At 39.0% G+C, this 22,013-nt stretch overlaps 1 protein-coding gene across 6 annotated transcripts in view; it reads left to right on the top strand.

The window, feature by feature from the left end:
- The window catches only part of NUBPL (NUBP iron-sulfur cluster assembly factor, mitochondrial), a 346,077-nt gene that overhangs the window by 129,790 nt on the left and 194,274 nt on the right, over positions 1-22,013 (top strand). For all 6 annotated transcript variants that reach the window (XM_060096336.1, XM_060096333.1, XM_060096335.1 and 3 more), the window contains one exon: positions 21,373-21,463. In XM_060096336.1, coding sequence (XP_059952319.1) covers positions 21,427-21,463 — 37 coding nt within the window. In that variant the 5' untranslated portion in view covers positions 21,373-21,426. The remainder of the gene's footprint in view (positions 1-21,372; positions 21,464-22,013) is intronic.

Genomic DNA, 22,013 nt, shown 5'->3' with positions numbered 1-22,013 from the left:
AACCTCTAGAAAGTTTAAGAAATTGACTTTGGTTTTAAATGTCCTAATTGGTATTGCACATTGCTTTTAAACAGTTGTCTACTTGTTATTTTATTAGCCAATTCCTGTACTCTGTTTGGCTTAAAATAGTGCTAAGCTTCATTTTTTAAGGATTTCTCTGAGGAATTAAAAAAAATTGTGTCAGGATGAATTGGGTATTGGTTATTTCCAAAAGCTACATAGCATAGAAATTTTATCATGGTAGAGGCAATTTGAAAATTAATAGTTGCTAGTGATAATAGGATAGAGGGGTCTTGTTTCTGAATGGAGTATTTTAGTGAGCAAAGACCAGCTGTGCATGACTAAGGGTGGCACTCATCCAGGGGAAGGACATTTGGGTGAAAATTTGTGTAGTTTTTTTTTTTTTAAACAGCAGAGAGGCTTTTTAGTTAGACTACTGGTCTCTTTTCTTTTAAAAGGATTAAGTTTCAAAGGAAGGATCATCCCACTCTGGTGGGGTGAGGTTGGGGTGGAGGACATATTTGGAATAAGAGGGATGTTTGCAACAATACGTGGCTAGAACTTTCCCTAAGCACTGTGGTTCATAGGCATTTGACCAAGTACTCAAGGGCCAAATCTTAATATTACTTGTTTTTCTCCATGTAATGAGAATCACTGAGCTTAATTAGCTCCCAATTTTGTCTTTTTTTTTTTTTTTTTTTTCTTTTTGCGGTATGCGGGCCTCTCACTGTTGTGGCCTCTCCCGTTGCGGAGCACAGGCTCCGGATGCGCAGGCCCAGCGGCCATGGCTCACGGGCCCAGCCGCTCCGCGGCATATGGGATCCTCCCAGACCGGGGCACGAACCCGTATCCCCTGCATCGGCAGGCGGACCCTTAACCACTGCGCCACCAGGGAGGCCCCCAATTTTGTCTTTACAGTGGTCACACCACAGAGCTTTTGAATACCAATCCTTTAAAAAAAATTTTCCCCGTTATAAGTAATATATATTTTGAGCATCAGATTTTTGCAAAAGTAGTTTGGTAGTAGAAATTGTTTTCATAATGGAGAGAAAGGGGTTTGATTTCATGTTACTAAAGGATGTTATAAGTAATCAAAAGAAAAAGGGAAATTTGGGAGTCTATGAAATGTCATTTTTAAAGGAGGAAATTTAAGTCAGGAAAGAGTAGACTTGCTTGGAAACAAGTCCTATAATTGGAACTTGAGTAGCTAACATCTGCCTTTGACAAAATCCCCTGCAAAGCTGCTACCTCTGCTTGTAGTCGTTGAATTAGGGCTCTGACATTTTCATATTTCCCGTGGAAATGATTGTGATAATATAAATGTTTTATTTTTATACCTGATTAGATAGGGAAGATGGAAGCCAGATGTTCTTTAAGTTTGTGTCTTATGAATCATTGCACGGACTATAACACAGGCAATAGTAAATCAAAGGTTGCAGAGAGGGTATTGCTGAGGCAATTGTGGAGCAGGGGTGGGACAGATAACCTCTTGTTTTTCTTGGTAACTCTTTGTTTTGGTTCTGGCAGAGTTGGCTAGGTTAATTGATTACGTCACATGATCTGTGGTTTTATGATTCAGTTTGTGAAACTGGAGAGCCCAAGGCATTCCTTTAAAGTGTGTTTATTAACTATCTGCTATATGTCAGACACTGTGGTAGGTATTTTGGATAGAGTGGTGAATAAGACAGTCCACGTTGTTTATTTACATCTGTGATAAGTACTGAAAAGGAGAAATTCTGTTGTCAGGAAAGCATATAACAGGATACTGATTCTAATCTGAGGGTTGAGGGGAGACTTCCCTGAGGGAGTAACATCAGTCATACCTGCTTTCCAACAACCACCATTACTCTCCCATTACTGTTTTATTTTTTTCATGGCAATAATTGTTATTGCCACAAATTCTTATTTATCTTCTTCCTTCTTGTCTCCTCCTCTGACTCCCCTACTCGCCCTTGCCCCCCACATTAGAACGGAAACTCCTGGAGAGCAAGGACCTTTGTGCCAGAAAACCCTGAATGGAAAGAAGCATGGGGAGGTGGAGGAACCGAAAGAAGGCCAGTGAGGTGGTGGTCAGTATGAGAAGGAGAGTAGCAGCCTTGGAGACCATGTCAGGAATTTTAGAATTTATCCTAAGGACAATGGGAAGCAATTTTAAGCAGGGGATGGACATGATCAGATTTGCTTAAAAATTACTTCAGTGTTGCATGGAGAATGGAGGAGATGTTAGAATGGGCACAGGAGACCAATTTAGGCTATGATGGTAACCTAAGTAGGAGAGCATGGTGATGTCTTGGACTAGTGTTTTGGCAGTGGAAATTAAGGAGAAGGTAAAATTGGTAGGTCTTGACAATGGATTGGATATGAGAGAGGAGAGGAAGAAGTCAGGGATGACCTCCATTCCAGGTTTCTTGATTGTACAACTGAGTTGATGTCAGATACATTTTCCCAATGCATTTGAAAAAGAACGTGCACATTTTCAAGTTTGATATACAGTAGAATTGCCCCTGATTGTGAAAATTCAGCAAATATATTGAACTTTTCCAGTCAACTTTTGGTCAAGATAGAAATGCACATACTTTTTTTTTAGTCTATACTGTTTTACCTACTAAGGAGTAACCTATGTCTTTGTTTCAGGCTTGCTAATTGTTATAACTGACTGGAGTCCTAGCATTTTTTTAATGGTTTTATTGAAGTATGATTCACATACCATACAATTCATCTATTTGAAGTTTATGATTCAGTGGCTCTTAATATATTCACAGAATTGTGCATCCATCACCATCAATTTTAGAAAATTTTCATTACCCCAAAAAGAAACCCTGTACTGCTTAGCCATTATTCTTCAATCTCCCCATGTACCCCAGCCTTAGGCAACCACTAATTTACTTTCTGTCTCTATAGGTTTGCCTATTTTGGACATTGCATATAAATAGAATCATATAATATATGGTCTTTTGTGACTGACTTCCTTTACTTAGCATAATGTGTTCAAGGTTCATCCATGTCATAGCATGTTTCATTTCCTCATTTCTTTTTATTGCTGAGTAATAATCCATTGTATGCATATAACACGTTTTATTTATCTGTTTCATCAGTTGATGGACATTTGGGTTGTTTCCACTTTTTGGCTATTATGAATAATGCTGCTGTGAATATTTGTGTATAAGTTTTTTTTGTGTGTGTGTGTATGTAAGTTTTTTATGTGGACATATATTTTCAGTTCTCTTGGGGATATTCCCAGCAGTGGAATTGCTGGGTCATGTGACAACTCTGTTTAACTATTTGAGGAACTACCAGACTGTTTTCCAGAGTGGGTATACCATTTTACATTCTTACCAGCAGTGTACGAAGGTTCCAGTTTTTCTACATCCTCACCAATACTTACTTATTTTCTGTCATCCTCAGGGGTGTGAAGTGGTTTCTCATTGTGATTTTGAATTGCGTTTCCCAACAGTGTTTCTATTGGGCTAAAATGATAATGAGATAGAAGCAGGGCAATTTACTGGCTGGCATAGAATTTAAGAGAGTAGAGATGAATTGGCATATACAAGTAATTATTTTAAGCATTTTCTAAGGCTTTGCATTGTCTTTCTGGTTCTCATTTAGCAGTTAACAGTTAAAACATTTTATTTTGTACCTTAGGTTCAAAACAGTTTTCAGGTTCCACAAAAATAATTTTCACAAATACCCTAAATATTTTTGTTATAGTTTTTCTTTCTCTTTAAAATACAGTCTTCATCCCTTTTGGCTCCTAAGCAGTGTAGTTGAGAAGGTCTGACTGATTTTGGACAAATTCAAAATTGAACAATCCAAGAACCATCTTGTACCAGACACTGTGTTTACTGTGTTTACATGGGGGCTACCTTCACAAAGCTTCTAGCCTTGTGGGGGAGACAGATACACATATTTATTTACATATAAGGAAGAATGTGGCAAGTGTAGCAGTTGGTGAGTATAAACAGAGTATGTTAATACCAGAGTGGAGAGAAATTAATTCCCGTTTTAAGCAGAGGCGGTAATTTGAAGGCTAGGTAGAATTTTGGCAGGTAGAAAAATAGCAGAAAAGAAGAGAATTTTAGATTGAAGGAACTATGTGAGCAAAGTCATGGAAGCAGGAATTATAGTTTGGAATGAGAAGTAGTCTGTATGGTTATAGTTTAGGGTATATTGGGACAAGAGGGCTCATGGGGGATCCAGCTGAAGATAGACTGGATGCATATGACATGTAAAGGACTTTGGATTTTGTCCTGTAGTCAGTGGGATACTTTAGAAAGTTATCTGCTAGTGTACAGTTCATGATAAAATCTGCGCTTTTCAAAGGTAAGATTTATAGTGATGGTGAAGAACAAATTAGAGACATATTGGAAGTAAGGGAGGCATTTGCAATAGCAAGGGTGAGAACTGACTTATCAACTTAAATTGGCTTAAAAATAGGGGTTTATTATTTCACATAAAAGAAATCTGGAAGTTAACGGTTGGTTAAAAAGCAGCCCAACTATATCAGGGCTCTGGGATGGCATTTCTGCATTTCTCTTGGTTTAATCTTTATGGTCACAAAATGGTCTTATTCATTCACAAACAGTAAGAAAAAGGGTGGGTTCTCTTACTGTTTCTTGTTGTTATTGTTGTTAGAGAAGAAAACTTTGACCAGGCCACTCCTAGCTTCACCCATCAGGATTGGATCTCATGACTGTGACTTAGCTGCAAAGGAGACTGGGAAAGTGGGGAGTGATATTTTCCACCTTTACAGTGGGAGGTGAGCTCTGCCTGTGAAAACAACAGGTGGGAGTAGGAGTTCTCAGGGGTTAGCAATGAGTAGTATTTGGAGATGCTAATATCCTCCATTTAGTAGTAAAAAGGCAAAGGAACAGACAGATTTAAGAGACAGATTAGAAGGGAAGGAAGAATTAAAGATTGGCTGTAGGTTTGGTGGTGAATGAAGAGATTGAAATGCCATTTACCAAAATGTATTTCCCTATCTAAAATTGAGTTGACTCCTTAATCTATTAATACCTAGGCCTAGTATCCTGATATCTTACCTTCTAATCACCAACCTAATGGGCTGGGAAGGAGGTTGTTGGAACTAGTTCGGTGGGTTTTTTTTTTTTTTTTTTACATCTTTATTGGAGTATAATTGCTTTACAATGGTGTGTTAGTTTCTGCTTTATAACAAAGTGAATCAGTTATACATATACATATGTTCCCATATCTCTTCCCTCTTGTGTCTCCCTCCCTCCCACCCTCCCTATCCCACCCCTCTAGGTGGTCACAAAGCACCGAGCTGATCTCCCTGTGCTATGCGGCTGCTTCCCACTAGCTATCTATTGTACGTTTGGTAGTGTATATATGTCCATGCCACTCTCTCACTTTGTCACAGCTTACCCTTCCCCCTCCCCATGTCCTTAAGTCCATTCTCTAGTAGATCTGTGTCTTTATTCCCATCTTACCCCTAGGTTCTTCATGACATTTTTTTTCTTAGATTCCATATATATGTGTTAGCGTACAGTATTTGTCTTTCTCTTTCTGACTTACTTCACTCTGTATGACAGACTCTAGGTCCATCCACCTCACTACAAATAACTCAATTTTGTTTCTTTTTATGGCTGAGTAATATTCCATTGTATATATTTGCCACATCTTCTTTATCCATTCATCCGATGATGGACACTTAGGTTGCTTCCATCTCCTGGCTATTGTAAATAGAGCTGCAATGAACATTTTGGTACATGACTTTTTTTGAATTATGGTTTTCTCAGGGTATATGCCCAGTAGTGGGATTGCTGGAAAACATCTAGAAACAATAAATGCTGGAGAGGGTGTGGAGAAAAGGGAACACTCTTGCACTGCTGGTGGGAATGTGAATTGGTACAGCCACTGTGGAGAACAGTATGCAGGTTCCTTAAAAAACTACAAATAGAACTACCATACAACCCAGTTCTGTGGTTTTTAAGGGCTACTCCTTGGACCAGTGCCAGCTTGCTGCGTAAGAATCAGCTGGGGAGCTTGTTAAATAAATCAGAGTCTCTGAGAATTTGATTATTTTAGGTCTGGGATTTGACCATCAATTTTGTTAACAAGCTCCCCAGGTAATTCTGATGCACAGCTAGGTTTAGGTGTATTTGGTAGGAAAAATGTGGACTTTGGTTTTAGACAAACCTGAATTTAAATCCCAACTCTTCACTTACTAACTGTGTGAACTTGGGCAAGGCACTTGACCTCACAGAGCTCAGGTCCCTCATCTGTGAAATGTGTAACAACAACAACAATAATAGCTACTTTACATAGCTTTTGTGAAATATACAGTATATATGTAATATGTCTAGCATAAATGCTGGCATATAGTAAGGATTCAGTAACTGGCTATTTTTATATGTCTTAGCCTGTAGTAAGTACTGGGTATTTGATTTAGCAAAGAAACAAATTTCTGTAAAGCTACAACAAAAAGAAAATAAGAAGCAAATATAATAAATTGCTTTTCTTGTTGCTTAGTATCCATTGTAATCAATAGCTGATTTTTTTTGGCCCAGCCAAACATCTTCTAAGCTTGAGCATGTAAACTTTGTTTATTTTCTTAACTGCATTTTTGGCTGTGTCTGTTCTGTGTAATCTATATAAGTATATAATTTGAAAATCAGCAAGTATACCAAAAACTCTAATCTAATTTCTGTGAAATACATTACTTAATATTTAGTAGAGCCTATTTTTCACAGTAATCTCATATAAAACCTTAAAGTAGGCAGGATTCTTTCTCTTATAAAACAAAACACAGTTTGGATGAAAGCAATAAGTGCACATTAAGGATCATTTTGTTATTCTCAAAGCTTGTTGCCTGGGTTAATAATTAGAATGTTATTGTGGATGATTGTCTTGTGTTATAAATTATTACTCACTGAGAATGAATGCTCGTTTTTCCTGTTTCAGTGCATAAAGAGGTCTTGGTGAAAGGGAGAAAAGACACTAACATTGGGTATTTACTTTGTGCTAGGAAGTTGACTTAATGTCTCATAGGAGAGGGGCACCATGCTGTAGGGGTACCTGTGGACTCTGAAGGCATGCTGCCTGGGTTCCTATCCCAGCTCCTGCGCTTACAGCTGTGTGACTTTAGGTAAATTACTAATCTTTGCGTGACTTGACATTATAGTGTACACCTGCCTCATGAAGTAGTTGTGAGGATTACATAAGCTAACATACCTACAGTATTTAGGAAGTACGTGGCTTATAGTTCTGTGTAACTGTTAACTGTTCTTTAAGTTTCACAAATTCACACTGTTCTGCAGTCTCACAAAAATCCTGTAAGGTGTGTATCTTCTTAATCTTTATTTTGTAGGTAAGAAAACTGAGGTTTGGTGAGGTTAGTAACTTAGCAATTGCCCATCTATTTACTGATGCAAATCCCAGATAGCTTTTTTGTGCATTCTACTATGCCTTTAATAAGTTAGTTATTTTTTTAAAAATCCTAAAAATAATAATTACTTATGTGAGTCATATGGTATTTAAACAAAAATATTTATTTATCTGGCTGAGGCATGCGGGATCTTTAGTTGTGGCATGTGGGATCTAGTTCCTTGACCAGGGATTGAACCCAGGCCCCCTGCATTGGGAGCGTGGAGCCTTAGCCACTGGACCATCAGGGAAGTCCCCATATGTTATTAAGTAATGTTGTTTTTCAATTATCAAAAAAACATTTTTACTACTTAGGAATAGAATTAATAGATGAACCATTTTTGAACTTCAAGTTAGGTGTTAATATTTTGAAAAACATTTGTCATTGATCCTCACTTAAAAATATTGCATTGGGCTTCCCTGGTGGTGCAGTGGTTGAGAGTCCGCCTGCCAGTGCAGGGGACACGGGTTCGTGCCCTGGTCCAGGAAGATCCCACATGCCGTGGAGCGGCTAGGCCCGTGAGCCATGGCCACTGAGCCTGCGCATCTGGAATCTGTGCTTCACAACGGGAGAGGCCACAACAGTGAGAGGCCCGCGTACTGCAAAAAAAAAAAAAAAAAAATATATATATATATATATATATATATTGCATCAAGGGTTGTGGAGAAAAGGGAACCCTTGCACATTGTTGGTGGGAATGTAAATTGGTGCAGCCACTGTGGAAAACAGTATGAAGTTTCCTCAAAAAACTAAAAATAGAACTATCATATGATATAGCAATTTCACTGCTTGGTATATATTCCAAGAAAACAAAAACACTAATTTGAAAAAATGTGCGCACCCCAGTGTTCATAGCAGCATTATTTACAAAAGCCAAGATATGGAAGCAACCTAAGTATCCATTAATATCAAGAGATGAATAGATAAAGAAGATATATATCCAATGGAATACTACTCAGCCACAAAAAATAATGAAAAAATATATATACTGTAAAAAACATATAAAGTATACTGTACATTACAGTAGGTATTTAATTGTAATTAATTATATAAATATAACTTGGGTTTAGGTAATACATCATTTTATACTTGATGATCATAATGGTACCTTGAGGGTTTTCCATAGTTTTTGAACTTTATTTGTTGTGTAGTTATATAAATATTTGAATACAATACAATTGTTTATTTCAGTCATGATATGGATGCATCTGTGATTTACTGAATTATCTAAATCCTCAAGGTTCATACATTTTATGGAATATATAAACAGTTTTGCTTGCTGACAGGTCACCACTAATGTATATAAATAGTATTAACTGACTTGAGACATGTGTGTCTACTTCTCTGGTATCTTTTATAAGAATAATTCAGTGTACTGAGTAAGAAACTTCATGTCAAATATTAAAGTGAAAGATAAGGCCGTGTTTTTTTTTTTATTATTAATTGTGTAACAGAGGGTTGGGAGTGTGTAACTAGACTCTAAAGCCCATCTTGTATTTGGAATTTTTCCTTACTTACCCTTCCTCCTCCTCCATAAGCACACAGACACACGCACCGCACTTACCAAGCATGATAAAATAACAGTACGGTTTTATAAGGTAATTTTCAGAAGGTAGAAGCCCCAAACTGCTTTTCCCCTCTATTTTCTGTATGGTTTTAGGTAGAAAGCATTATGCACAATATGCTTTGAAATTTCCCATTAGAAGCAGTAGCAATTTTGTTTTGAATAGCTCTTAAGAAGCTGTTGGCTGTGTGTTTCCTTCTCAGCTCTCTTTGGCCTGCCTTTTAAATTGCTTTTGGTAAAGTGCAGCTTGCTGCCAGTAATTCGTTCTCTCACTTTGGGATGGAATGGAAGTTGCTGAATTTGTTGTGAGTTAGAAAGAGAACAGTTACCCAAATTTTACATTTAGTATATTCTTCCTTAGTTTCATTTAGTTTGTAACATATTGGTAGCAAAACTGATACACATCCTTTGAATTTCATGACCTGATTCTGTACAATAGGAAGTTATCCAGATCTTTCTTACAGAACAGTCTGTCTTTTTTTCTTAATTATTCTCCCCTTCCTCCCTAACTTGGCTTTCACCAATTCATTTTTCCTTTCTCAATTTTTTTTTCTCAGTAATTTATTTCCCCCATCACATCTCCTTGAGGAATAAGGAGGCCCCTAAATCCTCAGTAGGGCAGTGTTAGAAGGGTAGCTGAGAAGAGAGCAGAGGGCACATGAAGACATGGGTTTTAAAACCAGCTGCTTGGCTCCTGTGATTTTGAGTCTGGAGGGTATATCAGGTGCTCTGTTTACATCTGATTCCTGTGGTTGCTGCATTGCTTTTATTTGCAAGGGCTGCTATCAGAATTGTGAATGCTCTTCCCTGCACTGCAGTTTAGTTAAGGACATTCTGAAGGAATCGATGTGGGTTTTCAGTGCTTTTCCTGCAGTACCTTATCTGATTGGGGAAAGGTTCTTGTTTGGTTAGGTTTCTAGGTCTTAAGGCTTAGATTCTGTCAAAAAAGTGGCTGGTTGATGTTGCAGATAAGATGACTATTATTTTTAGGGGTTAGTATCTAGAAGTATCTTTTTCTGCATTTGTATTACCATGGTGATAGAAGGCTTCCTAATTTTTCTCTGATTTTGAAGACTACTTACTAAGAGCATCAATACTTTTTTTCCCCTTTAATTAAAAGGCCAAGGATTCAAGATTTTTCTTTCCTTAATCTTAGTTGTTTTACTCCTCATTTACTTTCTCTGTTACTTACTAGATGAAAATGTGGGACTTAAGGGAATTGCTTTTTGTTAAAGAAGATGTTGCTTGTCTGCTCTGGAAAGGAAAACACACACACACACACACACACACACACACACACACACACACACAAAACTCCTATGCAGCCACTTTATGTTTAAAACCCTGGATTGAACCTAAACTTGGTAGTGAGTGGGTTTAAAACCTGCCCTCTTTTTAATGAGCCCTTTCATACCGGATTGTGTCTTTAGTTTTCAAAGATTTAGGTAGTGTACTTTTTTTTTTAAGGTAATATACTCTTATAATATTTTTTTTTTACAGCAGCCCACTATAGCCAGTCTTTGCACTAGATTTTATTCCATGAAGTTCCATTTTTCTGGAGTTGAGATCAATAGGAAAATGAAGATGACACTGGATTTTCTTGGGGGAAAAGTGGTGGTTAGGAATAGACCACAAGGAAATTTATGACCCTTTCTTTAACACCAGAATATTTTAATCTTTACCTACATTAGTTAATTTTGAATCCTATAACTTAAAACGTTAGTATAGAGGTATTAGGAGAGGGAATTTCATGAACTCATAGAATGTTAGAGCTTAAGAGGGGCCGTAGGGATCATATAGTAATCAACCCTGATACTCTACAGAGGAACAAATGGAGGTTTATTCATTCATTAGTTCATCTATTCATCCATCCATTCATTAAATGGATATTTATCTTATGATTACTGTTTAAGGTGCTTGGAGATATCCTTACCCTTATGGAGTTTACAATAAATAGATATTAGACATCATAAGTAAGTTAAATAGTATGTTAGAAAGTGATAAAAGTAGTCTGAAATAAGGGGGAGGGAAAATGCTTGTGTGTGAGGGGCGGTTCGCACTTTAACATAGGGTAAGCTCCACTGAAAATATGACATTTGAGCAGAAACGTGAACAAGGTGAGAGTGTAGTCTGTGTGACTATCTGTGGGAAGATTGTGTCAGGCAAAAGGAACAGCCAGTTCAAAGGCTACTAAGTGGGAGCATGTCTAGCTTATTATTCAAGGAATAGTGAAAAGCCCACTGTGGCCCCTGGAGTAAGAAGTGGACTGGAGTAATAACAGGTGAGGAAAGTTAACAGGGCTGGGAGGCAGGGGTATGGGGAGCTGGATAGATTATGTGGGGTCTGGTGAATTGTCGTAAGGACTTTGGCTTTTCATGAGTGAAATGCAGGAGGGGGTGTCAGTGAAGGGTTTTGAGCAGACATCTGACTTATGTTTCAACTCTGAATCATTCTTACTGCACTGTTGAGAAGAGATGCCAGGGTAGGGTTGCTAGATTTAGCAAATAAAAATATAGGACACCCTCTCAATTAAATTTGAATTTTAGATAAACAACGAATAATTTTTTATATGCATATGTCCCATGCAATATGTGACTGGCTATTTACCCATGTGGCAGAATGTGAACTACTTTTTTATAGTTAAAAAAAAAACCCTCTTCATTGTTACTGTTGATTACTGTAGATCACTGTTACTCTGATCCTGCTGGCCCCAAGACGTGGGGCCTTATAGCAAATTTTCATCTTTGCCTTTCCATACTATCTATATTACTGATTTTCACCTTGCGGTCATCTTATACCCTAGAGTGTTACAATGCAGTTTGTTGGACCCCAGCCCAGACGTACTGAATCAGAATTTCTTGAGATAGAACGGAGTCTCTCTCCACGACTGCCTATTGTTCTAGATTCTAGGTACAGCAGTGAATAAAACATACAAAATTCCTTACCCTAGTGAAATTAACATTCTAGTGGGGAGACACAATAAACAAGATAAATAAGTAAATATATAGTATGTTAAATATTGATATAGGTGCTAAGAAGAAAGGAAAAGCAGGAATGGGAGTAGGAAATATGCAGTGTTATGATGAGGGAGTTGCAGTTTTAGAGAGAGTGACCAGTGAAGGCCTCACTACATGGTGATGTTTGAATCAAGACTTGAAAGAAGTGATGGAGAGAACCAGGTGGATACCTGGGGGGATGGATTCTTGGCTGAAGGAACAGCATCTACAAAAGTCCTAAAGCAGGTGCATACCTGGTGTGTTAAATACACTGCAGGGAGCAATGTGTCTGGAGTGGAGTGAAAAGGGGAAAAACAGTAGGGGATGAGATGAGAGAGACAAAGGGGAATGGTTAGTGATTGTTAGCAGTTAGGCTTTATGGTATGTTGGAAAGAGATTTGGAAGCTAGCTCCAGCTATGACATTTATCTCTGGGCCCGTTTCTTCTTCACTAAAAAGCGGTCAGAAGACTACGATGATCTCTTAGGTGTTTTTTTGTTTGTTTTTGTTGTTCTAAAATAGTCTTTAATTTGATACTCTTCCATTTCTACCTTTCCAGCTTGTTTACAAACAGTTTATCATTTGGGATTCTTCTGTACTTTTCACGAGCTCATCTCTGTTTGCCCTCTGTCCAGCCACGTGAACTTTTTCCTTTATGTTGCCCTTGTTCCTCTTCTTTCTTAACTGAAATTGAAGATTCAGACAGTCCTTTGATAAGTAGTAGGAAATTGTTCTCTTATAACTGTCCAACCATTACCTCTTCTGACATTCAGATTCTTATTTAATGTTAGGTAATAGAATTAAGAAACATATTTTTCTCTACTGAGAGATGAAAATTCTTGTGAATGGCAGCTTGATTTAAAGCTAGGTAGAGAGAGAAGAAAGTAGAGGCTTGATTCAACTTTAAATTGAATAAATCCTAGTTGCCAGTCCAAGATTAAGTGTAATGTAATGTGTAGAGACTCATGTGATTCTTAACTGGATACCTCTGTGGAAAGGACACATTTGAGTAGGTCTTAATCTTAAATGAATGTTTACTTACAAACGTTGGGGTGGGCCACTCTAAGACGTTGTTTTGATGGGTTCTATTAGCACATGACATGGATAAAAAGAACATCATGAAGCTTTACAATCTTCTTTAGTGTAAATTCTGTTGGAAGAACAAAGCAGTATCAAAACTCTTGTCAGTGCCTTTGAAATCCAACACACAAAAAATAGGACTTGTAGGCTCTCAAATTGCAGCTTTCATACAGTGGTAATGAAACAGTATAATCACTCTGAATAATTCTGCCACCTTTTTACAGGTCTCACAGGGTATTATGAATTATAAAGAAACAAATCCCAAAACCTAGTATGTTGGGGTTTGATCTGTCTTCTTTTTGTCATCTGTTAGACTTTGAGTACTGCAGGAGAGTCAGAAAAAAGGGTACCAACATATTAGGTTAAGTTTATGGTGACATTAAAGATGGCAATCCTACTTTACAACAGTACATGTATAGTTATATTTGCTAATAATCATTTTCTTTTTCTGTTGTGTATTTGGTGAGGCTTTTGTGGTGATTATTCTTTTGGGCCTGGCTGAAATTAATGATAAAGAAAACCCTGGGGCCTCCCTGGTGGCGCGGTGGTTGAGAGTCCGCCTGCCGATGCAGGGGATACGGGTTCGTGCCCCGGTCTGGGAGGATCCCATATGCCGCGGAGCGGCTGGGCCCGTGAGCCATGGCCGCTGAGCCTGCGCGTCCGGAGCCTGTGCTCCGCAATGGGAGGGGCCACAACAGTGAGAGGCCCGCGTACCGCAAAAAAAAAAAAATAAAATAAAATAAAGAAAACCCTGATTGGAGTTTTCTTGACTAAATATAATTATTTTAGGTGGAATAAGTTGGAAAGGATTCACAAAACTTAGTTAGTTGGACACCCAGCTGCATATGTTTATTTATAGCCTCTACGTTTCTCATTTATTTTCCTACAATATAAAACTGTTGGAAAGTTTAATTTGAAAAACTGTTTATACACTTAAAATAGGAGCCTATTTAAAAACGATGGAGTAAATTATGAAAAACAAATGAGGTTTATTTGGCATCTTTTGAACGTTACTGAATTCTAGACTTGAAAATATGTGTAGGCTGCTTTTTGTACTTGTAATTTTATCAGTCAGTAGCTGTGCCAAAATCAAAGTACAGTATGCTTTAATTAATACAGGGTTTGGTGTTTCTACTTAATGGACACTGATTTTATTCACAATATATAAAATTAAAGTAAGACATGCTAACTTAGTTCCAGTGAAACAGCCTGAAAAATGTGCCCTTTATTATTTTTGAAAACTAGCCAATTAAGGATGAGGAAGTAGATCTTTACTGAGGTAGCTCCTCTGACACTAAAAGAGATGATTGTGTCCTGTCTGACCTTGGCTTTACAAAAATTACATTGTTGGGTGATTGAATAACTTTGTCATGGAAAAGCTTATTTTCTAAATCAGCGTTGGCAAACTATGACCTATGGACTAAATCCTGCCTGTATATGTAAATAAAGTTTTATTGGAACATAGCCATGCTCATTCATTTACATGTTGTCTATGGCTGCTTTGGTGCTACAATGGCAGTGTTGAATAGTTGCAGATCAAATGATCCACAAGGCTTAAAATATTTCCTTTTTCTTTTTTTGACATCTTTATTGGAGTATAAGTGCTTTACATTGTTGTGTTAGTTGCTGCTGTATAACAAAGTGAATCAGCTATATGTATACATGTATCCCCATATCCCCTCCCTCTTGCATCTTCCTCCCTCCCTCCCTATCTCACCCCTCTAGGTGCTCACAGAGCACCGAGCTGATCTCCCTGTGCTATGCGGCTGCTTCCCACTAGTTATCTATTTTACATTTAGTAGTGTGTATATGTCAGTGCCACTCTCTCACTCTGTCCTAGCTTACCCTTCCCACTCCGCGCGTCCTCAAGTCTGTCTCTACGTCTGTGTCTTTATTCCTGTCCTGCCCCCAGGTTCATCAGAACCACTTTTTTTTTTATTAGATTCCATATATATGTGTTACCATACAGTATTTGTTTTTCTCTTTCTGACTTACTTCACTCTGTATGACAGACTCTAGGTCCATCCAACTCACTACAAAAAACTCAATTTTGTTTCTTTTTATGGCTGAGTAATATTCCATTGTATATATGTGCCACATCTTCTTTATCCAGTCATCTGTCAATGGACAGTTAGGTTGCTTCCATGACCTGGCTATTGTAAATAGTGCTGCAGTGAACACTGGGGTGCATGTGCCTTTTGAATTATGGTTTTCTCTGGGTATATGCCCAGGAGTGGGATTGCTGGCTCATATGGTAATTCTATTTTTAGTTTTTTAAGGAACCTCCATACTGTTCTCCATAGTGGCTGTATCAATTTACATTCCCACCAACAGTGCAAGAGGGTTCCCTTTTCTCCACACCCTCTCTAGCATTTGTTGTTTGTAGATTTTCTGATATGCCCATTCTAAGTGGTGTGAGGTGATACCTCACTGTAGTTTTGATTTGCATTTCTCTTATAATTAGTGATGTTGAGCAGCTTTTCATGTGCTTCTTGGCCATCTGTATGTCTTCTTTGGAGAAATGTCTATTTAGGTCTTCTGCCCATTTTTGGATTGGGTTGTTTGTTTTTTTGATATTCAGCACATGAGCTGCTTGTATATTTTGGAGATTAATCCTTTGTCAGTTGCTTCGTTTGGAAATATTTTCTCCCATTCTGAGGGTTGTCTTTTTGTCTTGTTTTCCAAGATTTTGGATCATCTTTACTATCATTACTCTGAATTCTTTTTCAGGTAGACTGCCTATTTCCTCTTCATTTGTTTGGTCTGGTGGGTTTTTACCTTGCTTCTTCAGCTGCTGCGTATTTCTCTGTCTTCTTATTTTGCTTAACTTACTGTGTTTGGGGTCTCCTTTTAGCAGGCTGCAGGTTCGTAGTTCCCGTTGTTTTTGGTGTGTGCCCCCAGTGGGTAAGGTTGGTTCAGTGGGTTGTGTAGGCTTTCTGGTAGAGGGGACTGGCTCCTGTGTTCTGGTGGATGAGGCTGGATCTTGTCTTTCTGGTGGGCAGGACCACATCTGGTGGTGTGTTTTGGGGTGTCTGTGACCTTATTATGATTTTAGGCAGCCTCTCTGCTAATGGGTGGGGTTGTGTTCCTATCTTGCTAGTTGTTTGGCATGGGGTGTCCAGCACTGGAGCTTGCTGGTCATTGAGTGGAGCTGGGTCTTAGTGTTGAGATGGAGATTTCTGGGAGAGCTCTCACCGATTAATAATTACATGGGGCCAGGAGGTCTCTGGTGGTCCAGTGTCCTGAACTCGGCTCTCTCACCTCCAAGGCTCAGGCCTGACACCTGGCCAGAGCACGAAGACCCTGTCAGCCACAGAGCTCAGAAGAAAAGGGAGAAATAAAAGAAAGAAAAAAAAAAGTAAAATAAAATGAAGTTATTAAAATAAAAAAATAAAAAATATTATTAAAATAAAACAATTTTTTAAAGTAGTTAAAAAAATAAAAGAAGAGAGCAACCAAACCATAAACAAATCCACCAGTGATAACAAGTGCTAAAAACTAAACTAGGATAACCATATAAATCAGAAACGAGTCGATCGCATACAGCAAACCCCAAGTCTACAGTTGCCCCCAAGGTCCACTGCCTCAATTTTGGGATGATTCGTTGCCTATTCAGGTATTCCACAGATGCAGGGTTCATCAAGTTGATTGTGGATATTTACTCCATTGCTTCTGAGGCTGCTGGGAGAGATTTCCCTTTCTGTTCTTTGTTCGCACAGCTCCCGGGGTTCAGCTTTGGATTTAGACCCGCCTCTGCATGTAGGTCACCTGAGGGACATCTGTTCCTGCCCAGATAGGACCAGGTTAAAGTAGCAGCTGATTAGAGGGCTCTGGCTCACTCAGGTTGGGGGGAGGAAGGGGTACAGAATGCGGGGCGAGCCTGCAGCGGCGGCAGAGGCTGGCGTGACGTTGCACTAGCCTGAGGCGTGCCGTGTATTCTCCCGGGGAACTTGTCCCTGGATCACGGGACCCTGGCAGTGGTGGGCTGCATGGGCTCCTGGGAGGGGAGGTGTGGATAGTGACCTGTGGTTGCACACAGGCTTCTTGGTGGTGGCAGCAGCTGCCTTCGCGTCTCATGCCCGTCTCTGGGGCCCACGCTGATAGCCGCGGCTCGCGACCGTCTCTGGAGCTCTGATTCCCCTCTCCTCGGCACCCCGAAACAATGGTCTCTTGCCTTTCCGGCAGCTCCAGACTTTTCCCCGGACTCCCTCCCGGCTAGCTGTGGCTCACTAGCCCCCTTCAGGCTGTGTTCACACAGCCAACTCCAGTCCTCTCCCTGCGACCCGACCTCCAAAACTGGAGCCTCAGCTCCCAGCCCCCGCCTGCCCTGGCGGGTGAGCAGACAAGCCTCTCGGGCTGGTGAGTGCTGGTCAGCACCGATCCTCTGTGTGGGAATCTCTCTGCTTTGCCCTCCGCACCCCTGTTGCTGTGCTCTCCTCCCCGACCCCGAAGCCCCCCAACTCCGCCATCCGCGGTCTCCGCCCGTTCCTAGCTCCCTCCCACTGGTGCAGGTCCCGTCCCTATTCTTTTGTCTGTTTTTTATTTTTACTTTTGCTCTACCCAGGTACGTGGGGAGTTTCTTGCCTTTTGGGAGGTCTGAGGTCTTCTGCCAGCATTCAGTAGGTGTTCTGTAGGAGTTGTTCCACATGTAGATGTATTTCTGATGTAGTTTTGAGGAGGAAGGTGATCTCCACGTCTTACTCTTCCGCCATCTTGAAGGTCCTCTCAAAATATTTCCTATTATTTGGCCCTTTAGGGAGAATCATGCTGACTTTTGCTTTTTATCTAAGTTTTTTGTAGACAGATCATGTTCAAGTTATGGTGGAGGTTTATGTGGTTGGTATTTTTGTGTTTAATTTTCCATTTTGCTTCATTCTAAGAAAGAATACTTAAAATTATTTTGAGTGTTAGTTTCCAGGTTTCTCATCAAAAGTAGGTATAATACCACCTTACAGGGTTGCCATGAGGAGTCAATGAGAAATGTAAATAAAATCCTTACCAGAGTGCCTGGCACCCCGGAGGAATTCAAGTGGTGGGGAGATATAATCAGGGAAAGTCTAGGTGTTTATTTAGGTGATTTAGGATGGCATGTTTTTAGAGATTCTGATTTGTCCACAGAGCTGGCTGTGGAAGCCTAGTTTATCCAGGTTCTTAATATAACATTGCTGATTAACTTCCCTCCATCCTTTTCCTCCTCCCTCCTTTCCTGTGTCCCTCTTTCCCTTTCTCTTTCCTCTCCTCCTGCTGACCTTTGTATGTTGCAGGAAAAATGGGGTGTGAGAGCCTGGTCATGTCCCAGCTCTTGGGTGAGTATCTGGGATGGGCCACCAAGTGAGAGTCCTTGACTTTGTGCAGGAAAAAGTTCAAGAGCAAACGAGCCATAATAAAATGAAAGCAGGTTTATCTAGAGAGAGACACACTCCATCTTAGAAGGTGAGAGGTGGCCGCAGGACATGGAGTCCTCTTGAAAAGTGAGTGTTGCTGGGCTGTGGGGGGTGGTTAGTTTTTATGGGCTGGGTAATTTCGTATGCTAATGAGTGGGAGGAATATTCTAATTTCCAGGAGTTGGGACATCACCTACTTTTTGGCCTTTTACAATTGGCCTGGGAACTCTCATGGCACCTGTGGGTGTGTCATTTAGCATATGCTAATGTATTACAATGAGTGCATAATGAGGCTCAAGATAATACTGGAAGTCAAATCTTCTGCTATCTTGGGCCTAGTAGGTTCTAATCAGTTTTGGTCATATCCTTTTCTTCTTAATGGTTGTGTAATTCTTTTAATGGTTGTGCCCTGCCCCCTTTCCTTCCTGTCTCAGTACCTTTCTCTCCCGTTTCCTTTTTGGTATATATAAGCATTAGTACTGAATTTAGTTGGTCAGTAGAGTCCTGTAGAGAGTATGCAGAGAACCTAACACACAGAGGATTTTCCATTATTCTTAGTTCCATTCTCCAGGAAATAGAGGAACTCTATCATCTTGTGATCTGCCTCCCTGCCCTCTTTATTCTTATTTGTTAATGTGTATTAGCAGCTATGTAGGTATATGTAAAATCCATTCCTACCACAGCAAATTTTAGGGCAGATCTTCAGGTTTGTCTTACCCCATGATGCCAAGGACTCACTTTTAGACAAGCACGGTTTTCTTCTAGAAGACAGGACAGATAGATGATAAATTCTCCCTAACATTTTGAAGGAAACTTGAAATCTAGTGATGATAAAATTGACCCTCGCAGTCTTACACTGCAAGCACTCACTTAGTTGTTTTCTTGTTTCATGAAAACATAAATTTAAATTTACTTGACAGGTATTTTTAGAAGATTAATTTGAAAACTGAGACCTAACCCTTTCAAGTTATTCTAAAACAACATTAATATAAATGATAGCAAGGAAAAAGAATCTTAGAATATTTTTTGTTTTTATTGGCATTATTATTTTATGGCTGCATTAATTTTGTAGGTGTCACAAGAAAACATATGGAAAAGAGGTGTTAGTTACAGCATTAGCAGACCCATAGATAATAGTTAACAATTATCCACATTGCTTAAGGTTTTAGGCCCCCTCATTTGAAAATGTTTTTATCTGTAGTGAATTTAATTCTATTTTTAATTCAACTAAATTCTTTTGTTTGTGGTTTAAAAAGGAGTTAAAATCAGTGAGAATTTCTCAATGAATGTTCCTACCTTTTTAAAGCTACTGACTGACCTAAATTTAGTTCCAGTGCTTACATACATCAAAAAGGAAACAGAGGAGAGAAAGGTGTGAAGATCAGTAGGAAGAGAGGAAAGAGAAAGGGAAGGAGGGACACAGGAAAGGAGGGAGGAGGAAAAGGATGGAGGGAAGTTAATCAGCAATGTTATATTAAGAACCTGGATAAACTAGGCTTCCACAGCCAGCTCTGTGGACAAATCAGAATCTCTAAAAACATGCCATCCTAAATCACCCAAATAGACACCTGGACTTTCCCTGATTATTTCTCCCCACCACTTGAATTCCTCCGGGGTGCCAGGCACTCTGGTAAGGATTTTATTTACATTTCTCATTGACTCCTCATAGCAACCCTGTAAGGTGGTATTATACCTACTTTGATGAGAAAGCTGGAAACTAACACTACAAATGATTTTTTTAAAAGTATTAAACCCAAATTTTATATATCACCATTCTATTAAAGGTAATGTGTCCTTCCTCCTTTCTCATTTATTTTACAGTAAGCTGCGATTTCTGGTAGAGGGAGATATTAATCCCAATCCTCTGTGAGTCACACAGGGACATTAAATGATTTTCTTAGAATTGCAGTTTGAGTCACTGTAAAGTTAGGGACATAAATTTGAATGTACCTTGTTTTGTCTGTTTTTAGGCACCAGACAGTGAGGTTTAACAGGTAATTTTGTGTCTGGAAATAGGTAGATAACGTGGAAGATGAGAGATTGTTTAGTTTAAAAACATTTTTTTTGAGAGGTTAAGAGTTTTATCTTGCCAGGATACAGGGAGAGAGTTGTATTTCTTGGGGAAACATAACTCAAAGGCATATAGTTAGTATTAGCATTCTGTTTGCTTGTATATGAGAAAAACCAATAACATTGATTTAATCTGTGAAAGAAGAAAGTGGGGGTGGGGGGAGAAGAAAAAAAGACATATTTGGGAATAGTGAATTTTGTTTGTCTTTCTTTGTTAACCTGCTGATTAACTGTCAGCTAGCAAAGAGACCAGTTGGGATATTCTGCCCTTGGGCAGCTGGGTGGATCATCAAGGAAAACAGTTTTAGTTGTTTATGAATTCTCTGGAAGACTTCCGGTTTTTAACTGTGACTGGCACTTAAGAGGTTGTGTATGTACTATGTCTGCTGCCATCCTCGTTAGCATTTCCATGCCAGATTTCCATCAGCATTTCTCACTTGCTTTAATTATGGTCTTGTTTCTATGCTTTTTTTCCTTCATTTTGTATTCTTTGGTGTGTTAGATGGTCTTTCCAAAAGTTAATGCTCCTTCTTGCTGGGGTTATGTTTGCTGTTGTAAACCATTATTTTAACATTGTGTGCAAGTAGTTTGTTAGTTTTCAGATCAAAAGGTCTTAGTCTGTTTGTGAGTGTATGGGAGATCTGAACCACAATGTTTAAAGTGGATGCAGTGGATTTCTTTAGTCAGTTATCTAGAAGAGATTAGTAAACCAACAAACAATATTTACCCTGAGCAGTTTATGTTCTTTTACCTTATTGTTGCTTTGAAAGTTTAGGTTATGATTTTGGAATATTTTGCAAATTGTCTTTTCTGTAGTCAGACCTGCTGTTTCTGTGCACTTTATCTTTGATGAAGAGTGGGGAAAAATTTGACAGTAAATTCTATTTTCTTACAGTCAAAGGCTGTTGGTTTGCTAGATGTGGATGTGTATGGCCCTTCTATTCCGAAGATGATGAATCTGAAAGGAGATCCAGAATTATCACAAAGTAAGTGAAGAAGAGAGAAGCAGTATGACAACAGTTACACTTCTGTTTAGTGCCTGCGGAGTGTCAGGCATTGTGTCACGCACCTGTGTACCTTATACACACTATAATATAATAATTCCGAAATCAGATGCGAGGCCAGACTGTCTGGGTTTAAATTCTAACTCTGTCACTGATTAACCATGTTGCTTTGAATGAATTGTTCAACCTCTTCGTGCCTCAACACCCCCATGTGTACATAGCGTTAACAATTGTACTTACCAGACAGAATTGCTGTACATAATAGCTCAATTACAAAGTTGCTGTAAGTGTAGTGCGTTCAAAGCACAGTGCTTTGCACACTATAAGTGGTCAAATTCAGCTCATCATCCTCTCTGTATATAAAAATGTGTGAATGTATGGGGGTATTTGAATAGAAAGTATCTAATATATTTGTGTTAGAAGAGCTAAAAATTATTTTCTCTAATCAGATATTTGTTATATTTGTCTTAAAGTGTTTTTGAAAAAACCGTAAGACTTTAGTTTCTCTCCCCAGCCTTCACTGCCATCAATA

This window comes from Mesoplodon densirostris, chromosome 4, assembly GCF_025265405.1.
Source record: "Mesoplodon densirostris isolate mMesDen1 chromosome 4, mMesDen1 primary haplotype, whole genome shotgun sequence".
Lineage (NCBI taxonomy): Eukaryota > Metazoa > Chordata > Mammalia > Artiodactyla > Ziphiidae > Mesoplodon > Mesoplodon densirostris.
The sequence above is the reverse complement of the archived record's forward strand: the minus strand, read 5'-3'. Positions and strand labels throughout refer to the sequence as shown.